General features: G+C 44.9%; 2 protein-coding genes across 2 annotated transcripts; one reads left to right on the forward strand and one right to left on the reverse strand.

Annotated features, from left to right (window-relative positions):
• Positions 1 to 460: 460 nt before the first annotated feature.
• MTO1 (mitochondrial tRNA translation optimization 1) lies at positions 461 to 10,807 on the reverse strand. Its single transcript, XM_053938477.1, has 12 exons — positions 10,597 to 10,807; positions 10,269 to 10,468; positions 9,121 to 9,238; positions 8,142 to 8,431; positions 6,759 to 6,871; positions 6,429 to 6,619; positions 6,063 to 6,193; positions 5,388 to 5,592; positions 5,135 to 5,306; positions 4,319 to 4,437; positions 3,695 to 3,852; positions 461 to 3,539 (listed from the first exon to the last, which is right to left on the reverse strand). Exons 1-12 carry the CDS (start codon positions 10,805 to 10,807, stop codon positions 3,318 to 3,320), a joined length of 2,130 nt encoding a protein of 709 aa, XP_053794452.1. The 3' UTR covers positions 461 to 3,317.
• A 358-nt stretch (positions 10,808 to 11,165) lies between these two features.
• Positions 11,166 to 17,576, forward strand: CGAS (cyclic GMP-AMP synthase). Its single transcript, XM_053939241.1, has 5 exons — positions 11,166 to 11,800; positions 12,779 to 13,001; positions 13,806 to 14,051; positions 15,317 to 15,419; positions 16,054 to 17,576. The coding sequence occupies exons 1-5, from the start codon at positions 11,264 to 11,266 to the stop codon at positions 16,394 to 16,396; spliced, it is 1,452 nt and encodes a 483-aa protein (XP_053795216.1). The 5' UTR covers positions 11,166 to 11,263; the 3' UTR covers positions 16,397 to 17,576.
• Positions 17,577 to 17,666: the final 90 nt, after the last annotated feature.

Here is a 17,666-nt window from a genome sequence, read left to right on the forward strand (position 1 = left end):
GATGTGTGGATGCCACCCCTTGTAGGGCTGACAAAACTTGGATCTGCTCTTAGGAGTATCCCCCCCCCATGTTCTTAATCTCAACCGATCTCACCAAAAGCCGAGTCAGCGCAAGGTCGGTCCGGAGATGATCCTGATTACTGTCCAGCAGCTCACAGGCAAGAAATTCCAGGCGCGCTTCTGGTTTTTCTCCTCCCTGGGCTGTCCTTGGGATGATTTGTTTTGGTGAAGGTCAGGATGTTTCGTCTGGAGCTGTCCGCTCTCTCTCTCTTCGGAGTCTTCGGGGTGTGCCTGTTTCTCGGGTGGAAGTTGGAGGTCGTCTGGTAAATTAGTCTCTTGTCAGTGCCCACCCAGGGACGCCAGGTGCCGGAGTCTTCCCCGGATTTGGGTGACTCCGGATGGTGGTAAAGTCTCTCCTCCAACCCGTGCCTTCAAAGAAAGACTCAGTAGTCTTCAGTCGTCCGGTCTCAAGGCAGTTTATTGCATATTATCTCAAGGCACACAGACTCCCTGACATTGTCCCTGACTCTGTCTGTCCCCGTCTCTGGCTGTCCCCGTCTCTCCTCCCCGAGGGGCTGGTGCCATCTTTTATATCACACATTACGTATTAGGTGTTTATAGTTTTTTCCCAATGCCTACTACCTATGTTGAACAGTGACTTTCTACTCTAAACCAATCTGTGAGTGCCAACACCACCAAGAACATGGAGAATAGGAAGAAGAAAGAAGGAGGACAGGGCACGCCCAAATCCCTCCATCTTAGAACCTCTGACCCCCGTGTACAAAACTCAGACCCCCCTGTACAAGGCCTAAAACCCCCCTGTACAGCACTCAAAAATCCTACCTTTCACTTTGTGACTACTTCTATTATAATATCTAAACTTTTGTGATTTCTTGTTCTTCCTGCAAGGTTGGTAAATTGTTCCATGGGTCAAGCTCAAGACCACAGGGGTCCCTGGCCGCCTGCCAGGGTCTCAGAGGCTTCTGCCCTGGGCCCAGAACATCCAAGAGTGTCTGAGGGACACCTTGGGTTCCGACACTTGGGCCTTGTAATAAATGCCCAGTGGTTAGAAACCAGATGGCACAAGGTGTCCCTCCTATCAAGCCCATGCTACTTGAGCAGATTATTTAGCCTTTCTGTGCTTGGTTTTCTTACCAAAATGAATAGAACTACTTGCAGCAATTTCTTTTCATGTTAAAAGCCTTCTCAAACAAGAACTGTTCAGCAAGCACAAAATATTGTAGCAAACTCTGTATGCATGAAACCAATACCTGAGGGACAGCCAGTCCTCAAACTTGTGCACAAGCCAGGTTTTCCTTTTCAGCAAATACAGACATCATTAACCTACATATGTGAACAGAGGACACCTTGTCTTAACAAGGGAACTCACCAGTGGCCAAAGACCCACTTCACACTGAAACAGAAAGCGCAGTTGCTACAAAAGATCTGCTGGGAAGCAATGCACTTACGACTTCAATTCCCCCTGAACCCAACTCCTTCCCCCTCCTTAGACCACAGCTGTGCATAATGAAATTGTTAAACATGAGAAAACTCCCCTCCTTCTGCTCTTCCTTTGACACTGGTGCAGCCCAGCTCAGTGGAATGCTGCATGTGTGAGACCAGAAGCACAGAAGAATTTAGCACACAAAGCTGAGTAGCAAGGTGCAAGGTGCTTGCCTTTAAAGACACACATTATTGAAAGCGAAATACTCCTGTCAAATGACTGCTGACAAGAACGAGGAAATGCAGTTTTGAAACTGCATAATTGGATTAAAAGTGAAGATCGAGGGTTTCTTTGGATTCACATAGCTGGAATTCCATGAGCACCATACCTGGAGCCTGAGTTACACCACAGAAAGCATAACTGCCTTTCTTATGCTGAACTTAAGTCTTGCAAGAAGCAATCTTTGAGCCAACAAGGATGGAAGGAAAGCGGGCCACAGATACAAAGGAGCAGATAGATGTTCACCTTTCTGAGCCATTCTGACATGAACTGACCTACAGATCACTCTTCCACGCAAGGCAGTGGATGGTGACAGGGAAGTGCTTTCAGGCAGGTGGGGTAATGTCCCAAACAAACTGCAAACTCCGCTCATCCTCCTGCTGCATGACAGAGTCTCTGTCAACAAAAGGAATTTACTCTGACTCCTTTCTCTAGACAGGAGAGCAAGCCTCATCCAGAGCAAATATGCCAGAGAAATTTCCAGAATCATATTTTCAAAATTACAGATATATATATATTTGGGTCATGGTTGAACGCAATGACCTTACAGGTCTTTCCCAACCTTTAAGATTCTCTGATTTTACTGTATCAAAATGTGTTCTGAAGCCAGAGGACATTTGGAAATGAGACCAGCACCAGAAACTGCTGCCTGAGTCAAGCAAGGATTTGGTAGATGCACAGCAACAGCTTGAATTCCATGTGTCTCGCTGGTAAGTAATCAACTGCCCAGCTGATCTAATTGGCTTGGATCTCACTCAAATCTAAGTTATATTCCTGTCAGTTGCAGGACCAGTGCTGATGAGAATCCCACTCCCCCAGCCCACAGCATATCAGACAGAGCTTCACAGTGCCCAGGCAGTCCATGGGGCAGGTTCCCATGTCTCCCACCCTCCTACAAGCACCCAGCCTTGTCCAGCTGCCTCCCCCAGCTCTGTAGTGAATCTCAGCCCACCTTACGTGTGGCAACTGTGATCCAGGGAACTGGTGTGGCCCTGCTGAAAGCTAAGTGATAACCAAGTTCTTCAGCAAGTTTCAAGATAAGCCTTATTTATTTTAAAGGAGAAAAACATCTGCAGGATGTGCTTACATTCAGTCTCCTACATAAATTTAAATATTTGTGTGGCACGCACTTCCATAACCAAGTGTCCCCTACTGGCTGACACCACAGTGAGACACCACGCTGTGCATAGTCACTGCACAGCTATGAACACAAGTTCTGAACTCAATGGAACACACTTTTCAGCTCCAATTCTCTTGTGCTGCATGGGCTTTGCATGGTAACATTTCTTACTCATTTCAGAAGAACTAAGCACTGTCCTTTACAAGATGCGGATTTTGACTATCTGAAGTCTTCCAAATGAGTGCAATTTCAAAAGAAGTTCTCCTGTCTCTCCATTTGCATCAGCAAAATCACAGGCTGTATTTAGGTTTCTGACCATTTACTCTGTGCATTCATCATCTTGTTCTATGCAATGACGCTGCCACAGAACCCAACTTCAACTACTTTGGATCCAACCAGCACGGGTGTTATCTGGGAGGAGGCTCAGGAGCACAGGGGATCTTGCCACCAAGTCTGGCAGGATCAGTACATTCTCTACAAAGGTGTTTTAACAAACTTTGTCTCCTTTTCAGAAAACTCTGCTGAAATCTGTCTTTGTGAAGTTGCTTTGCCTGAGTACATTTTCCCTGGGAAGCACTCCCCAGACCGAGGCACAGCTTTTAGCTTCTCTGTCTTCTGGTGATTGGTTCTCACAAATCTTAGCAGGTTAACAATAGCAGCTGGTGTGATTCCAGGGATACGGCTGACTGCACCAATCTGCACATGGAGACAGGAACAAGTTAACTACACACTGCATGGAGCTAGTGAGAAATGAGATCAAAACCTTCCCCTGATTCTTTCACCCCCCTGCCCCTTGAGAAGACAGAAGGGATTTCACTGCTGCTCAGCGCTGCTGTGGCTGAATTTCTCACCGTCTGGGGCCGGTTTGCATCCAGCTTCTCCCGCACCTCTGCGGAGAGCGAGGCATCAATGGCAAAGTAATCCAGGTCATGTGGCAGCTGCAGCGCCTCATCACGACGCACCTCTTCCATCTCCTGCTGCTGATTGACTACACACCACTCGTAAGCAGCTGTGGTGATTAGGGGAACAAGAAAGGCAGATATTGATGAATCCTCATGTGAAAATCACTTGCAAGAAGCACAATGAAAAATTCCACTGAGGTGGTCAAAAGTTCCTAAGGAAATTTCCAGCCTCATAGATTACAGAGCCTAATTCCCATCACTGCTTTGGAAGAAGTCATACTCTTTGATTTGTTACAGAAATTTAGATACATGGGTTGTTTTTATCTTCTCACAAGAATGAAGGATGGCCTATTTGATGGGGCAGTAAGGAGGAAAAAACCCTGAAGAGTGATCTTCCCCACAGAGTGAAACACCCGTGCATAAAAAGGGCTGTGGCTTATGGTAAAAAGTTCACACTCTGATCAGAGTGTTTCATTTCTCTAAGCAGCAACATGAAACACACTAGAACTGCTGTCCCCTTACTGAAAAAACGTATACAGATCACCACGAGAGAGCCTAATTCTTGTACTCTACCTTCTATTTTCAATCTCTCTGCCAGCTCCCTCCATTGAGCAAGCTTGCCCAGGGGCTCTGGGATAGCCTTTGCCAGAATCTCCATATTGGCATCTTGATACTGAAGGACTTCAAAGGCACTGTGGAGAACAAGAATAAACACTTGTAAAAAGGAGTCACACTTGTAAGGCAAATTTACGGTTGTTCCAAGCTCAAATGTACAAAGTTCTTAGCTTAAGCCAGAACAACTGCAGAGACATGCTCAATTCCCTGCTATCTCCTCTCAGGACACAGAAGAGCTGCCAAACTCTTGAAGAGAGACTCCTCATATAAATTTACAGCAAGACAGAAGGGACAAGCAAGGATACTAAGGGAAACCTTTCACACAGACTTTGTCAGCCAGGAGGTCTTAGTCACTGATTTAAAACAACAGGAAAGATGAGATAAAGTGTGAGGAAGGGAAGTAAGGGCTTTTGTGCACAAGAACAGTTACCACCTGACACCAGCCTGAAATCAAGTGCTGTTTTTACCAAGCTTTTAGCGAAGCCGCAACCCACTGCAAAACCATCTCCAGCAGGTGACTGTGTAAGGACAGTAAGCACTGTCTGGGCCAGTGGAGCACTCCTTTGCTTTGAGAGCACATGTCACATGGAATAGTAAAAACATCAATGCCATACTTAGTCTATAGGCAAACATCAGATGTGTATCCTCTGAAGGTGGTGAAGTTGGAATCTTGGAGCACCGACAGCTTCAGGAAGGATGGATAAATGCTGTGAAACCACTAGCCAGATGTGCTAAAGCTAGGTCAAACCAGAAAGCTCCAGGTGTAACACTTACCTGACAGGTGACCTGCGATTGCTACTTATGGGAATTCCTGGTAGTAACTGGGACCATTTGGATATGCTGAGCTGAAGTGATTTTAGTGTTGCGATGCCATCCTCTAACGCAGCTCTCATCTTTACTGCTTGTTCATATCGCCGCTGCGATACGCACCCAGCTTCTTCAAACCCTGCAGAGACAGACGGTCCATGAGACAAAGGCCTACAGCCAGGCAGGGCTGGCCAGTGCAAGAGCTACCACAGCAGAACACCTCTGTGAGTGAGCCTGGCGTCCGCGTTGTCCGGCCTCAGGGCCATGCGGAACTCCACGCGGCTGGTGAACATCCGGTAGGGCTCGCTGGTGCCCAGCGTGGTGAGGTCATCAATCAGCACTCCCACGTAGCCCTCGGTGCGACTGACGGTGAACGGGGGCTTGCCCTGAACCCGCAGGCAAGCATTGATCCCAGCAATCACACCCTGCACAGGCAAAACAAACCAAACATCCATCGCTCTCGTCTTAGCAAAAACATCAGCACATCTGCCCCAAAGGCTCACACATCAAACAGCACCCAGGAAAATACAACAGTCCGTGCCAGTAATCCAGGCTGTTTCCTTCTTGTGACATTATGAGTGTCTGAAGGGCTTCTTGGCCCCTGCTGATGTGTCTGGAGACAGTTCCCGCGTTTTCAGTTTTACCCACTGCACAGTCTCCATGCCAAAACACTTGACAGGACTTTCAATTACTATTGTTACTGCAACTTTAGTGACAGTAACTGCAGATACTTGTACAGATACAAGTAAAAATATCTTAGACAACTCTGGAATCAGGGTGAGCAACAAAAGTAACAACATCTCATAAACACAAAAGTGGCCTAGGAAGACTATCACAAAGGCCAAGGTAATATCCCTTTCTGAGTGCTGAATATACAATAGTCAGATTTGCTCACCTGAGCTGCAGCTTCTTCATAGCCTGTCGTGCCATTTATCTGGCCTGCAAAGAAGAGGCGCTGAACAAGACGCGACTCGAGAGAAGCAGTCAGTTGTCGGGGGTCTAAAAAGTCATACTGCACCCCATAGCCTGTGACACACAACAAGACAGATGTTACAGGAAGGACTGTCAAGGCAATCAGTGGAGCAGAACGGCTTATCAATTCTATTTATGATTTCTGAACAAGTAAACTAAAAATCACTGCATCTAGGAATTAGTTTTGCTTCATATTTCCTTTGTTTTGCTACACTTTAAGCAAAATCTGCTTTTCATTAACTAGTAAATAAATATGACCAGTAGATTCAAAATAATTCAGCCCTCTCACCTGGCTGTAACATCTTGGCTTTTTCCAAGCCTGGGACGGATTTGATCACCTGCTCCTGGAGCTCAGGTGGCAGCGTCATGGACATGCCTTGGGGGTAAATGATGTTGGAATCCAAGCCTTCGGGCTCCAGCCACACCTGATGTTCTCGGTCTGGGAAGCGCAGAACCTTTGATTCCAGAGAGGGACAGTACCTGTAACAGTAAATGGCCATGAGCAGCACCCGACATGGAGAAAGACTTATTTTCCAGAAGTGAAGCAGGAAAGACCCACAGCTCCAGACAGACTTCCAGCTTGTCCCCTTGACAGCCTTGCATGATGCTACACACTCACCGTGGGCCCCTGGTTGTCTCCCTGACGTGGTTGTTCACGTGGAGGTTATCGCGGATAATTTGCTGGGCCTTGAGGTTCGTACGAGTCAGGTAACAAGACAGCTGATCTTCGGGCTGGAAGAGGCCAAAGCTCAGCCTAAGTTAATCTGGTCACGACACTCTATCCTTACTAAATAACTCTGATGTCTCCAAGACCTTTCCTGTGATGGCTGGCTCTTACTTCTGGGACGGGTCAGCAGGGCTGTCATACCCACTGTACAGACTGAACACGAGCAATCCGAGAGCCTGAGCAACATGCCCAAAACCAGACTGAGAACAGGATGGAATCTGGGAGTTTGGAATTCAAGTTCTACCCTATATGCCATATTCCTAATAACAGGATGGATATTCCCATTAAATTAACATGAATCAGCATTCAAACTGATCACGGGGGGAAAAAAGCTCCAGAGTTCGAAGAATTAAGCGCTGACCCTACAGCTAACAGCCAATTAATGGGTTTGGTGAAGAAAAAAAAATTCTCTTGAAGAGGAAAAAACCTCAGAACTCTGCAATTAACATGAAAAATACAAAGTTTGGAAAAAACCTCACCATGTAAAGTATTCCACTGATTTTTCTGAAAAAGAGTCAATAGACTCACATTCAAAATTGTGAACATGTAGCAACATAACTCTTTAAAACTGCCACTGAGTTATATATTAGTTGACCAAAAGTCTTTGTGATTTTACGTGGTTTTCATTTAGATCTCTCTTGGCTGACTGTCAGTACAAAACCCTGAGAAATCATCTCACTGGACTTGCAGAAAGGAACTCCATGCACCCATAACCCTTAGAGAACTTAATCAACTAATAAAGAATTGGTTAACGGGTGTCATATAACTTGAGATGAATTAGATGCCATAGAGCAAGAAAGCTATCTTGAAAAAAGTTAAGGAGTCAACAGCCTATATACCCCAGAAAACTTGATGAATACATTGCAGGTGCAGTAAGGGAGACACTTCATAGGCCTGTACACCCCAGAAAACTTCATCAATAGTAACTGTCTAACTGGGACAGCAAATTTACTAAAGCCCTGTTTAAAAAGCCATGTAACCACCACATGAAGAATAATACTAGCACCAGTATCACATTTCACAAAACTCTGACTCTAATCACCTTACTCTGAAGTAAAGAAAGTTCAGTTCTCAAGTTGAGAAGTGAGAGTAAAAAGGTATTTGCTTTCAAAAGAACACATTGAAAGTCCTCAAAAACCTAACACCTCCAGTACAAATACATCCCAGCTGCCTTTCCCAGCCACCAACTCCCTGGCTGATGATGAGCACGACATTCCCAGAACCACTTCCCACCCGGCTCTATGTGCATTTGATGGGTGGGATTTGCTATCCCACCTTGATCCACACAGCCTCGCTGAGGAAGCTGAATGGCACTGGAGGGTTGTCAGCTGCACGTTCCTCCAGACCACTGAAGTCAATCGTATCCTTGGCAAGTCGGGGTGGTGTCCCAGTCTTCAGCCTGCCCACAGCAAATCCCAGCTTCTCCAGAGTGTGAGCCAGCCCGATGGCTGGCTGGTCCCCCAGCCGCCCCGCCGGGTGCATCTCCAGGCCGATGTGGATCATCCCCCTCAGAAACGTGCCAGTGGTCAGGATAACACTCCCAGCATGTACTGTGCTCCCATCTCCTGGAACAGCAGGTTTTCAGAGATGTTCACATTTTAGCATCAACAAAGCCCCAGAACTCTGGTGCTTCTGTCTAAAACTAGACTACCAGTGTTCACTGGGGGTTTATCTGTCTTCTATTATAAAATAATACCAGCTTTTCCATAATAAAAGCACCAATAGTAATAACTACAATAAGCAGCATGTAGTTGTTTCTGTATATTTATTATTCCTAAGCAAGTTACCCCTAACAAAAAAAAAACACTCCTCGGAAAAATCCATACCCAGGACTTTACTTCAGAAAGCTTTTTTATTTTAACAGCAAGAGGTAATGAAGTACAAGCCTGTAATTAAGAGGACCCCGTGGTCCTGTGACACTGAGGGCAGCATACACCATTTACCAAATAAAATCTCAAAACACAGCATGGAATTCAGTATCACTAGCCTGAAGAAAATTAACTTAGTTAACGTCCCAGTATACTACCAATCCGGGTATTTTTGACATTGTATTACTTTGTATTACACATAGTAACCTGGTTTAGTTCACACTTTGCCTAAACCAGTGCTATTGGCTAATTCACCTTTCTCACTAATGAATTAGAATTGTATAATTCATCTTTCTCATCGGTGAATCAGCAATATTTACCCCAAAGGCTGTAGGCACTCTTAGTACAGAGTAGCTGAAGGCACTTAATGAGTTACTAGCACATACCCAGAACAACTCCTGCGACTTGGCATTTCCCAGGACGGCCTGGCTCTGCCTCTGTCAAAAGAAGATCCTCCACGGATGCCTCACGAACTGTCAACAGTGGTGTGTTAAGGATTTCTTTCTGTCATGAAAGGAGTTACTGCAAAAATCTAGGAAGCTGTGAGACATATGGGCAATCCCAAACCCTGTTGATTTCTGAAACATCTATTATCCACTTCCATTCTTACCAGGTCATTTGGCAGACACAGTTATGGTACTATCCTGATTGCTCAGGTAGAAGTTTTCACTCACATAAAGTTTAAACTCAAGTAAACCAATTGGTCATGGAGCCTAACCTGTATCTAAGACACTGGAGAAATTTTTAAACTGTGCTGAGCACCTACAACTTACACTGCATCAAAGTACCAAACAGAAAGGTACCTAGGTTTGGTCGGTGTGAAAAATGCATATTTTATGATTGGCTTTTCACAAATGTTACAATGAATATTATATGTGAATGTTGGAAAGTTATGCTGTATTAATTCTCTTAAGTAGTGTGTTAAATGTATTTTTAACTTATAACACAATGTTAAAATAGAAACTATGCTATGTAAGATACTTTTTAACTAGCTCAAGAAAGAGATGAGATAATCAAGAGATTCTTCGCACAGAGATGGCAGTGACGGGGCCCATAAAGAGTTACTGCCTCCTTATCAGAAAAGACAAACATTCTTCCACCTTCTCTCCGTCTTTATGGAACTACCAGGATTAAGGAGAAAAAGTTGACAAAAACCAGAAAAGCTCTTAATTTGCAAGGAATTTATGCATCATGTATGGCTGTATGAATATGCAACAGGCTATTGCTTTTAAGGTGATTCCTTTGTTCACAAGGCATGCTTGTCGTGGCTTAAGTGCCCGAGAGCATCCGGACGTCTGTAATTCTTTGCTTTTTATTGTCTTGTAATTGTCCTAACTCTAAATTTTTATTAATCTAACTGTATTACTATTTTTATAACCATTTTATTATTATTAAACTTTAAAAATTTAAAAAACCAAGTGATTGGCGTTTTTCACAATCGGTAAATAACGAAAACCAAAACATAGCCCCTTCCTTCGTAATCCTCAATCCCGACTGCCAGCACCCAGGAGTCCGCCCGGCGCGCCCCGCTCACCTGCATGTTCTCCTTGTAGAGGCCGCGGTCGATCTGCGCGCGGAGGCCCCACACGGCCGGGCCCTTGCAGCGGTTCAGCACCTTGTAGTGAACGCCGGAGCGATCGCACAGGCGGCCGCACAGCCCGTCCAGGGCGTCCACCTCCCGCATGAGGTGCCCCTTCCCGATGCCGCCGAAGGACGGGTTGCAGGACATTTCCCCTGGGTAATGACACAGCGATACCCTCAGCATCGCCCAAAGGCTCCCCGGCTCAGCGCCGCTCCCCACGCGGAGACCAGAGGCGCCCGCGGCAGCTTCCCCCGCCCGGCCCGGGCACCCGCGGCGGTACCGATGGTGCCGATCCTGTGCGTGAGCAGCAGCGTGCAGGCCCCGCCGCGAGCGGCCGCCGCCGCCGCCTCCGTGCCCGCATGGCCCCCGCCGATCACCACCACCTCGTAGCGCGGCGCTGCCGCCGCCCCGACCTCGCTGCCCGCCCGGCGGTGCCCGGGGCGAGGCGCCGGGGGCAGCGGCAGGCGGCGGCAGCCGCTCCGCAGGAACATGGCGGCTGGGCCGGCCCTCCCGGCGGCGGCAGCTGGGGGCGGGAGTGTCGCCGCGGCTCCTCCGCCTCGGAGCGAGAGGCGGGGCCGGCGGGAGCGGCGAGAGGCGCCTCCCGCGGCCGCCCGCGCTGGCAGCCCTTGCGGCTGGAAAAGCCCGGCAGCGCCGGTGCTCACGTGTCCTCGCCCCGCGGGCGGGCGGGGCTGCCCAGGAGCGGGAAAACGCTCCCCGCGGATTGGAGGGCGCCCGCAGCTCGGTTGTTGCTACCAGAGCTTTCCTGTGCCCGGGCTGAAGTTGGCAGCACCGGGCAACGCCTCGCCCCCGCCCCGCTCGCCCGGGTTTCGTTTCCTAGGGGAGGCGCGCTGCCTGGAAGAGGAACTCGCCCGAAGCCAGAGGCGGGAACTCCGTTGCCCGTGAGGCCGCGCTCGCTGTCTTGTGAGTGCAGAGAGGGAGCGGCGCCCATGGACACCGCGGGTGGCAGAGGGGCGCGGGCCAGGCGGGGGACACGTACCGCTGCTCCGCGGAGCCGGGGCACGGAGAAGGGCGCAGCCCGAAGCCCCTCACGGGGCCGCGTCGCGGATGAAGGCTCGAGCGCCGTCGCGACCCTCCGGGCACCGCGGACGGACGGAGCCCCCGCTCGGGGCGGCCGCCCGGCGCGGCGAGCCTCCGCCGCCCCCGAGCTGCCAGCGGGCAGCGTAGAGGCGCTCTCCGCCCCGCGGAGCAGGGCGCCGACCGCCAGAGCCCCCGCGGCCCCGCAGAGCGTCGCGGCGGTGCCCGACGGGGTCCCTGCCGCCAGCCGTCGCCCCCCGCCGGCGTCGGACGCCTTGCGGCTCCGGGAGGTGCTGTCGAGGCTCAGCCTGCCCCGCGAAGACGTGTCCAAGGCTTCGACGCTGGTGAACAGAGCGGTCTCGCACCTGGTCCAGGCCATCCGCGGCAAGGACAGCTTCTTCAGCTCTATCGAGCCGCTTAACGCCGGCAGCTACTACGAGCATGTCAAGGTGGGTGCCGGGGCGGCGGCGGCAGGTGGCGGGCGGGAACACGGGCCGGCCGCGCGAGAGGTGCTCTGAGCTGGCCTTTCCCGCCGAGCTACGGCTCTGTGCATGTAACCACATCTCTAAGGATGGCTCTGTGAAGTAACCACAAATCAGTAACCTGCTGAATGGTGTTACGTGCATTGAGTCAGAGACGCTACGTGAACGGGATGCGTTCAGGCTGCAGCAAGCCCTGCCCTTGCACAACACGCAGGTGAGCCCCGGTCTAACAACAGTCAGGTAGAGCAGTGCAGGTTTTAGTGCATATTTTTTTTCAAAAAGCTGGAATTACGGATATAAATTGAAAGAAGAAAAAATTAGATATTAGAAAGAATTTTTTTATTGTGGGGGTGGGTGGGACAGTGGTACAGAGTGCCCGAGGAGATTGTGGATGCTCCAAACGTGGGAGCGTTCAAGGCCAGGCTGGACAAGGCCTTGAGCAACCTGGTCTAGTGGAAGGTACCCCTGCCCAGGGGAGGGTGGGTCAGGACTATATCTTTAAGGTCCATTCCAACCCCTTCACCTTCTGTGATTAACCAGTACATTTTTTCCTGATTCCAGCAGACTGAAACAAAGTCAAACATGGGGACACATTTTTTTCCCATCTAAAACCAGCTCCAGACGTAGCAATGCATTTTTTTTTCCTCACAGTTGATTCCTATGTTCAAAAGGATGACTGAGCACATTTATGCATTAATTATTCAGTACAGGTCAAGAATCTTAAAACTATCTTACAAAATTACTAAATTGGAGAGCTGGGAAGCGAGCTGCAAATTGCTATTTTCCACCCCAATGTACAGTAATGTTGCAATACCACAGAAATAAGCTCATATTTCACATCAGACATGATTAGTACACCAAGGTAGATAAAACCACAAGTGGTATAAAAATCTCATTGAATAAAACTTAAGTTGCACATTGACTGTTGAATTCTTATATTTGCAGATATCTGAACCAAATGAGTTTGACATCATGCTTGTAATGCCTGTTACAAGGATTCAGCTGGATGAGTCTGATGATACTGGTGCCTACTATTATGTATCATTCAAAAGAAGTCCCAAAGAAAAGGATTGGTTGAAGTTTTTAGAGGAAGATGGAAAATTATCAGCCATTAAAATGCTTCAAGCACTAAGAGAAATTATTAAACAGGAAGTAAAGAACATTAAAGGTTAGTACTGAGAGGATAAACTTCATCAGGAAGTGGTAAAAACCCAGTTACAGTGTGCATGTGTGTTGCCCCAGTTTTCCTGCCAGTCCTCTGTCCTTGTGCCAACAGAGCTGTAAACCCTCCTGTCCCCAGTATCTCAAGCTGGCTCTTGTGTTAAGAATCACAAATACACATAGGTAACTTGTTACATTATTAACTCCACAATGCACATTTTCTGTATGAAAATAATAAACATTAAGGGTTCTATTGCATACTTGCTATTTCCTACATGACATATACATCTTGCATCTAAGTGGAGTATATAAAGAGCCATTTGCTGAAGTGGTAGCAAAACAAAGAACTTTCTTTTATACAGTACCTAATATTTTTATTGATCAGTACAGAAACTGCATCCTAGTTATTTTTATAATTCTTTTAAATATATAATATATATATATTTTATATAATTATATTAAAGTAACCCCAGTTAGGGTTATTTTTTCCCAAAACCTTCAGAAACACTGTGGCCAGATCTCTTCACTGTGTGTTTCCAACAGGGAAGCAGTTAAATGGAAAACATTATTATATTTTTAATTCTTAGACAGTAAATCAAGCAAACACAGTAGTGTTCCCTATTTCATAGAACTCTTCAACAGACCTTCTCAATGTTTCAACATCCTCTAGGATAAAGAACCATTGACTGAACCCAGGTATTTCTTTTGATTGCTTATGAGCTCTTTAGTAAAAACTAACATTCTTCAAAAGGAAGTTTTCATCTAACAAATCTATCTAACTAACATGAAATATCACTTTCTTTGTTACTAGATATGGAAGTCACTGTGGCAAGGAAAAAGGCTGGAAGCCCTGCAATAACTCTTCAGATCAAAAATCCTCCATCAGAAATATCACTGGACATCATCTTGACTTTGAAGGCTCAGCAGAGCTGGCCCCCCAGCACACAGGGTGGCCTCAAAATTGAACAGTGGCTGGGAACAAAAAAGAGGCAGAACTTCAGATTTAAACCACTTTATTTAGTAGCCAAGCAAAACAAAAGAGAAAAAGTTCTAAGAGGTACCTCAGATATGGACAATAATAAATTATGAAATATCTTCTCTACAACTTGATCACTTACAAGTGCTATAGAAAGGCTATCCAGATCATTTCAGTATTCTGTCTTCCAGACACCGCATCCTGGATATATCCAGCTCAGACAACTGAAATCCCTCTTTAAAGCATCTTTAAAGCTTGTCCTGTACTGAAATGTAAATACAAACCCACTCTGCCAGGCTGTACACTAACCATTACTAAGAGCATTATATTAAATCCACTCCAGCCAGACACATGGATAAGAGCCTTCCCTTGTCCTAGTACTGTACTTAACAGCAGCTTGCACTGTCTTGTAAGGAAATTAGAAGAAAGTTGCTAAAAATGCAGGGAACTTCCCACTACACGAAACTGCATCCACAAATCAGATACTTCTGCAGGAAGCAAACTGTTTTCTATCAAGATACATTATTTCTCACTGAAGTCCGGTATGGCTACAACATTTTTTCCTCCAGACCACTGTCACATTGAACCTCCCTTAGTTTGCAGAAACATTCTGACTTGTCAGTGCATTGTGGTAACTGATAATTTCAGCAATAAGATTTCAAACATTCTGATACCTTTTTAATTAGCATGCCCATGTTATCAAAGCCCAGTACAGAAGTACTGATTTATTTGGCAATTTCTTCCTGTGCAAATGAAATGCAAAGAGTAATTGAGCCAAACAGGCAAGGGAAACAGTGTAATTCATGAAAAGAAGACAAAAGTGATTGCTGGTATTGGAAACAGGGCATTGAGCTAGATTAGCAATTATTTTCAGAAGCATGAGCAGAAGAGCAAAAAGAAATGCTTTAGAAAAGTCATCTTACATGAGACAAACTCACAAACCTTGGTTACTTGCACAAAGAAAACCCAGAAAACACAATAAGAGAACAGAAATTAAAAGGTTGTAGATTTCTTTGAATAATGCAGTTCTCCAAATCATGTTCAGCAAAATCAGGGACTTTCAGAACTAAGCCTAATTTTAAAATAAATCCAAACATCCTCAGGAATTTAAAGCATCCAAACAATTAATTATGTCCTATATTAATTACATTCTAATTGTCTTTGTGAAGCAGCTGGGGAATTAAGGAGGAACCAACTGCACTCATTGAATTATGATTTTTTTTTTTAGTGGGTGGAAAAAAATTGCGGGTATATAAGTCAATTACAAAATTGGGGTTTTTTTCCTAGCTACAAAAGCTGATGTTTAGTGCTGTGTAACCATTTAACAGTCTTGTGCTTGACTTCAGGGAACACCTGGCGACTCTCCTTCTCGCACATCGAAAAGGACATGATAAAGAACCACGGCAACTCAAGGACATGCTGTGAATCCAATGGACTCAAGTGCTGTAGGTTGGTATTTCATAGGAATATTTGACTTTAAGCCTGTGTGAGCTAATACTGTTTCAGTTTAGCACTTAAGAATTTAATCTAACAGTAATTACTCATAATAGGAAGCAAGAGTAAGCCTTTTAGGCATAATTGTACTACAGCAATACAACACTGCATGTGCTTGCTGAATGTCTGATTTGCATTTACCTAAAGAAAGGTGGAAACAATCAAATTGTTGGTTTACACTCCAGACTTGCCTCAGAATGCAAAATGATGTGACTTATTCAATTATCTTTCCCAAATTCAGTCCTGTTTAGGAAAAAAGCTTTAAAAAGTGACCAACTCCACTTTCTGAGCAAAACTGTACTTCATATGAAGGCAATTTCTAAATTGATGGTGAGAAAACTGCTGAATGAGATCAAGATGAATAAATGATTTTTCACTTCCATGAGAACTGTTTTCCAGATTTCTTCAACAAGGAAGAAAAAAACCCATGAGGTACAAAACCTCCTTAACAAGTAAACTAAGTTGGTTTGCCAATTACATCTTGTACTGAAAGAAAGCCACAGGAGAATTAATGCCTAATTGTGTTTAAGTATCTGATCTACATATTTAGAACTATGGAGAAGGTACCTATTATTTTTTTTTTTAACAGGAAGGGTTGTCTTAAGCTGCTGAAGTTTCTTCTAGAGCAACTTAAAATGAAACATCCAAAAGAATTGGAAAAATTCTGTTCCTATCATGTCAAAACTGCTTTTCTCCATTCCTGTGTCACGTGGCCAAATGACACAGACTGGCATTTGGGAAACCTGGATCATGCCTTTCAGCAATGTCTGGGACTTTTTGTGGATTGTCTGCAAAAGTCTCAGCTGACTCACTTCTTTATTCCCCAATACAACTTGCTCAGCCTAGAAGATAAGGCAAGACATCATTTCCTCTCAAGAAAACTAAGCCATGAATTAAACAACGGATTCCCAGTATTTCATGAGAATCATTAAGAACAGTGTTCACAATAGATATCTAATCATGTTGACTTGCATATTTGAAAGAAAAAACTCTGCACCATAAACGACACTTCAGTAGTCTGTACTACAAAACCCAAATCAAAATAAAATCAAGACCACTAAGAGAAAAATGTATATTTCAGTCACACTGCTTAGCCATAACCCTTAAAATAAATGTTTTAAGTAATATTTACCTTGTCTATCCAAATGTGGATGTGACCTGCAAAATATCCTCAAGGTATACTAAGAACATATAGAAGAATTTGCAATAGTTCATTCCCCACATGTAATTTCTATGCTTCCAAATACAAAGGCATCAATGACTGCATAAAGGGAAAAACTGATATTTTTATTTAAAATTAAGATCCACTGCAGAATATCCAAAATACACTCCTACTTTCAAAGAAAAAAAAAAAAAAAAGTCACTGGAGTTACTTTGACATTAGCCAGAACTTCTCCAGATTACCTGTGTGGATATGAAGATCTTTTGCAGAAGACAATCAGCAGCAACAGTTGGCAGAAAGAGAATATTTTATCTGAGTAATATAAAGTTCCTGAACTTCTCCTTTCCGAGTCTTCAGAATTACTTTAGAAATCAGTCTTTTCATTGGGCTTTGGATGGGAAAAAATTGTTACCTAATTTGCTGCAACAGACTAAATGGTTTTCTGCCAATGAGCATTTATTTGATTTATTTTATTTATATGATGAATCATGTAGAAAGAAATGCATCTTTCAACCTGTATCAAAGAGGAAGACTCTTGATATAAAAGGTTTTCAAAACCAAAATGCAGCATGAACTGGACACTGCTGAAATTGAAATTCTTATCCATTTTTCTCATATTGAAGAAATGTATGTTAAAAAAAAAAATAATTATAATATTTCCTATTGCAGGTGAGAAGTACACAGCATTTGAGAACTGCTGTGCTGCAAATAAATACATCTTTTGCTTCTACTTATAGAAGCCATAGGAAGTTCATCTATTTAGCCTACTATTTTTAGCCTTCTTAGGAAGGCAAAATAACCTACTGGCTTGAATAATGCCCAGATTTACCTCAATTATGAGAAAATTAAGAGGGAAGAATATTTAGAGAGTAATTTTACTAAAAAAAATTATCATTTTACTTAATTTTGTTTATTAGTTTTTATTTAATCATATGACACATAAATAACCACAAGTTCAGACCAAGCATCAAATGAAGGAATAACTCCTTCCCGTATAAATTTCAAAGAATAGAAAACATGCCCCATTTTCACTGGGAGTC

Source organism: Vidua chalybeata, chromosome 3, assembly GCF_026979565.1.
Source record: "Vidua chalybeata isolate OUT-0048 chromosome 3, bVidCha1 merged haplotype, whole genome shotgun sequence".
In the NCBI taxonomy this organism is placed as follows: domain Eukaryota; kingdom Metazoa; phylum Chordata; class Aves; order Passeriformes; family Viduidae; genus Vidua; species Vidua chalybeata.

What these genes read in the sequence shown, in the direction of transcription:
- MTO1 (XM_053938477.1), bottom strand. Translation starts at nt 10,807, where the DNA reads ATGTTCCTGCGGAGCGGCTGCCGCCGCCTGCCGCTGCCCCCGGCGCCT. An exon ending in AGTCGCAGGAGTTGTTCTGG is followed by an intron (nt 8,432 to 9,120) that starts GTATGTGCTAGT and finishes CTGCTGTTCCAG; the next exon opens with GAGATGGGAGCACAGTACAT. An exon ending in GAGACAACCAGGGGCCCACG is followed by an intron (nt 6,620 to 6,758) that starts GTGAGTGTGTAG and finishes TTACTGTTACAG; the next exon opens with GTACTGTCCCTCTCTGGAAT.
- CGAS (XM_053939241.1), top strand. Translation starts at nt 11,264, where the DNA reads ATGGACACCGCGGGTGGCAGAGGGGCGCGGGCCAGGCGGGGGACACGT. An exon ending in GGAAGTAAAGAACATTAAAG is followed by an intron (nt 13,002 to 13,805) that starts GTTAGTACTGAG and finishes CTTTGTTACTAG; the next exon opens with ATATGGAAGTCACTGTGGCA. An exon ending in AATGGACTCAAGTGCTGTAG is followed by an intron (nt 15,420 to 16,053) that starts GTTGGTATTTCA and finishes TTTTTTTAACAG; the next exon opens with GAAGGGTTGTCTTAAGCTGC.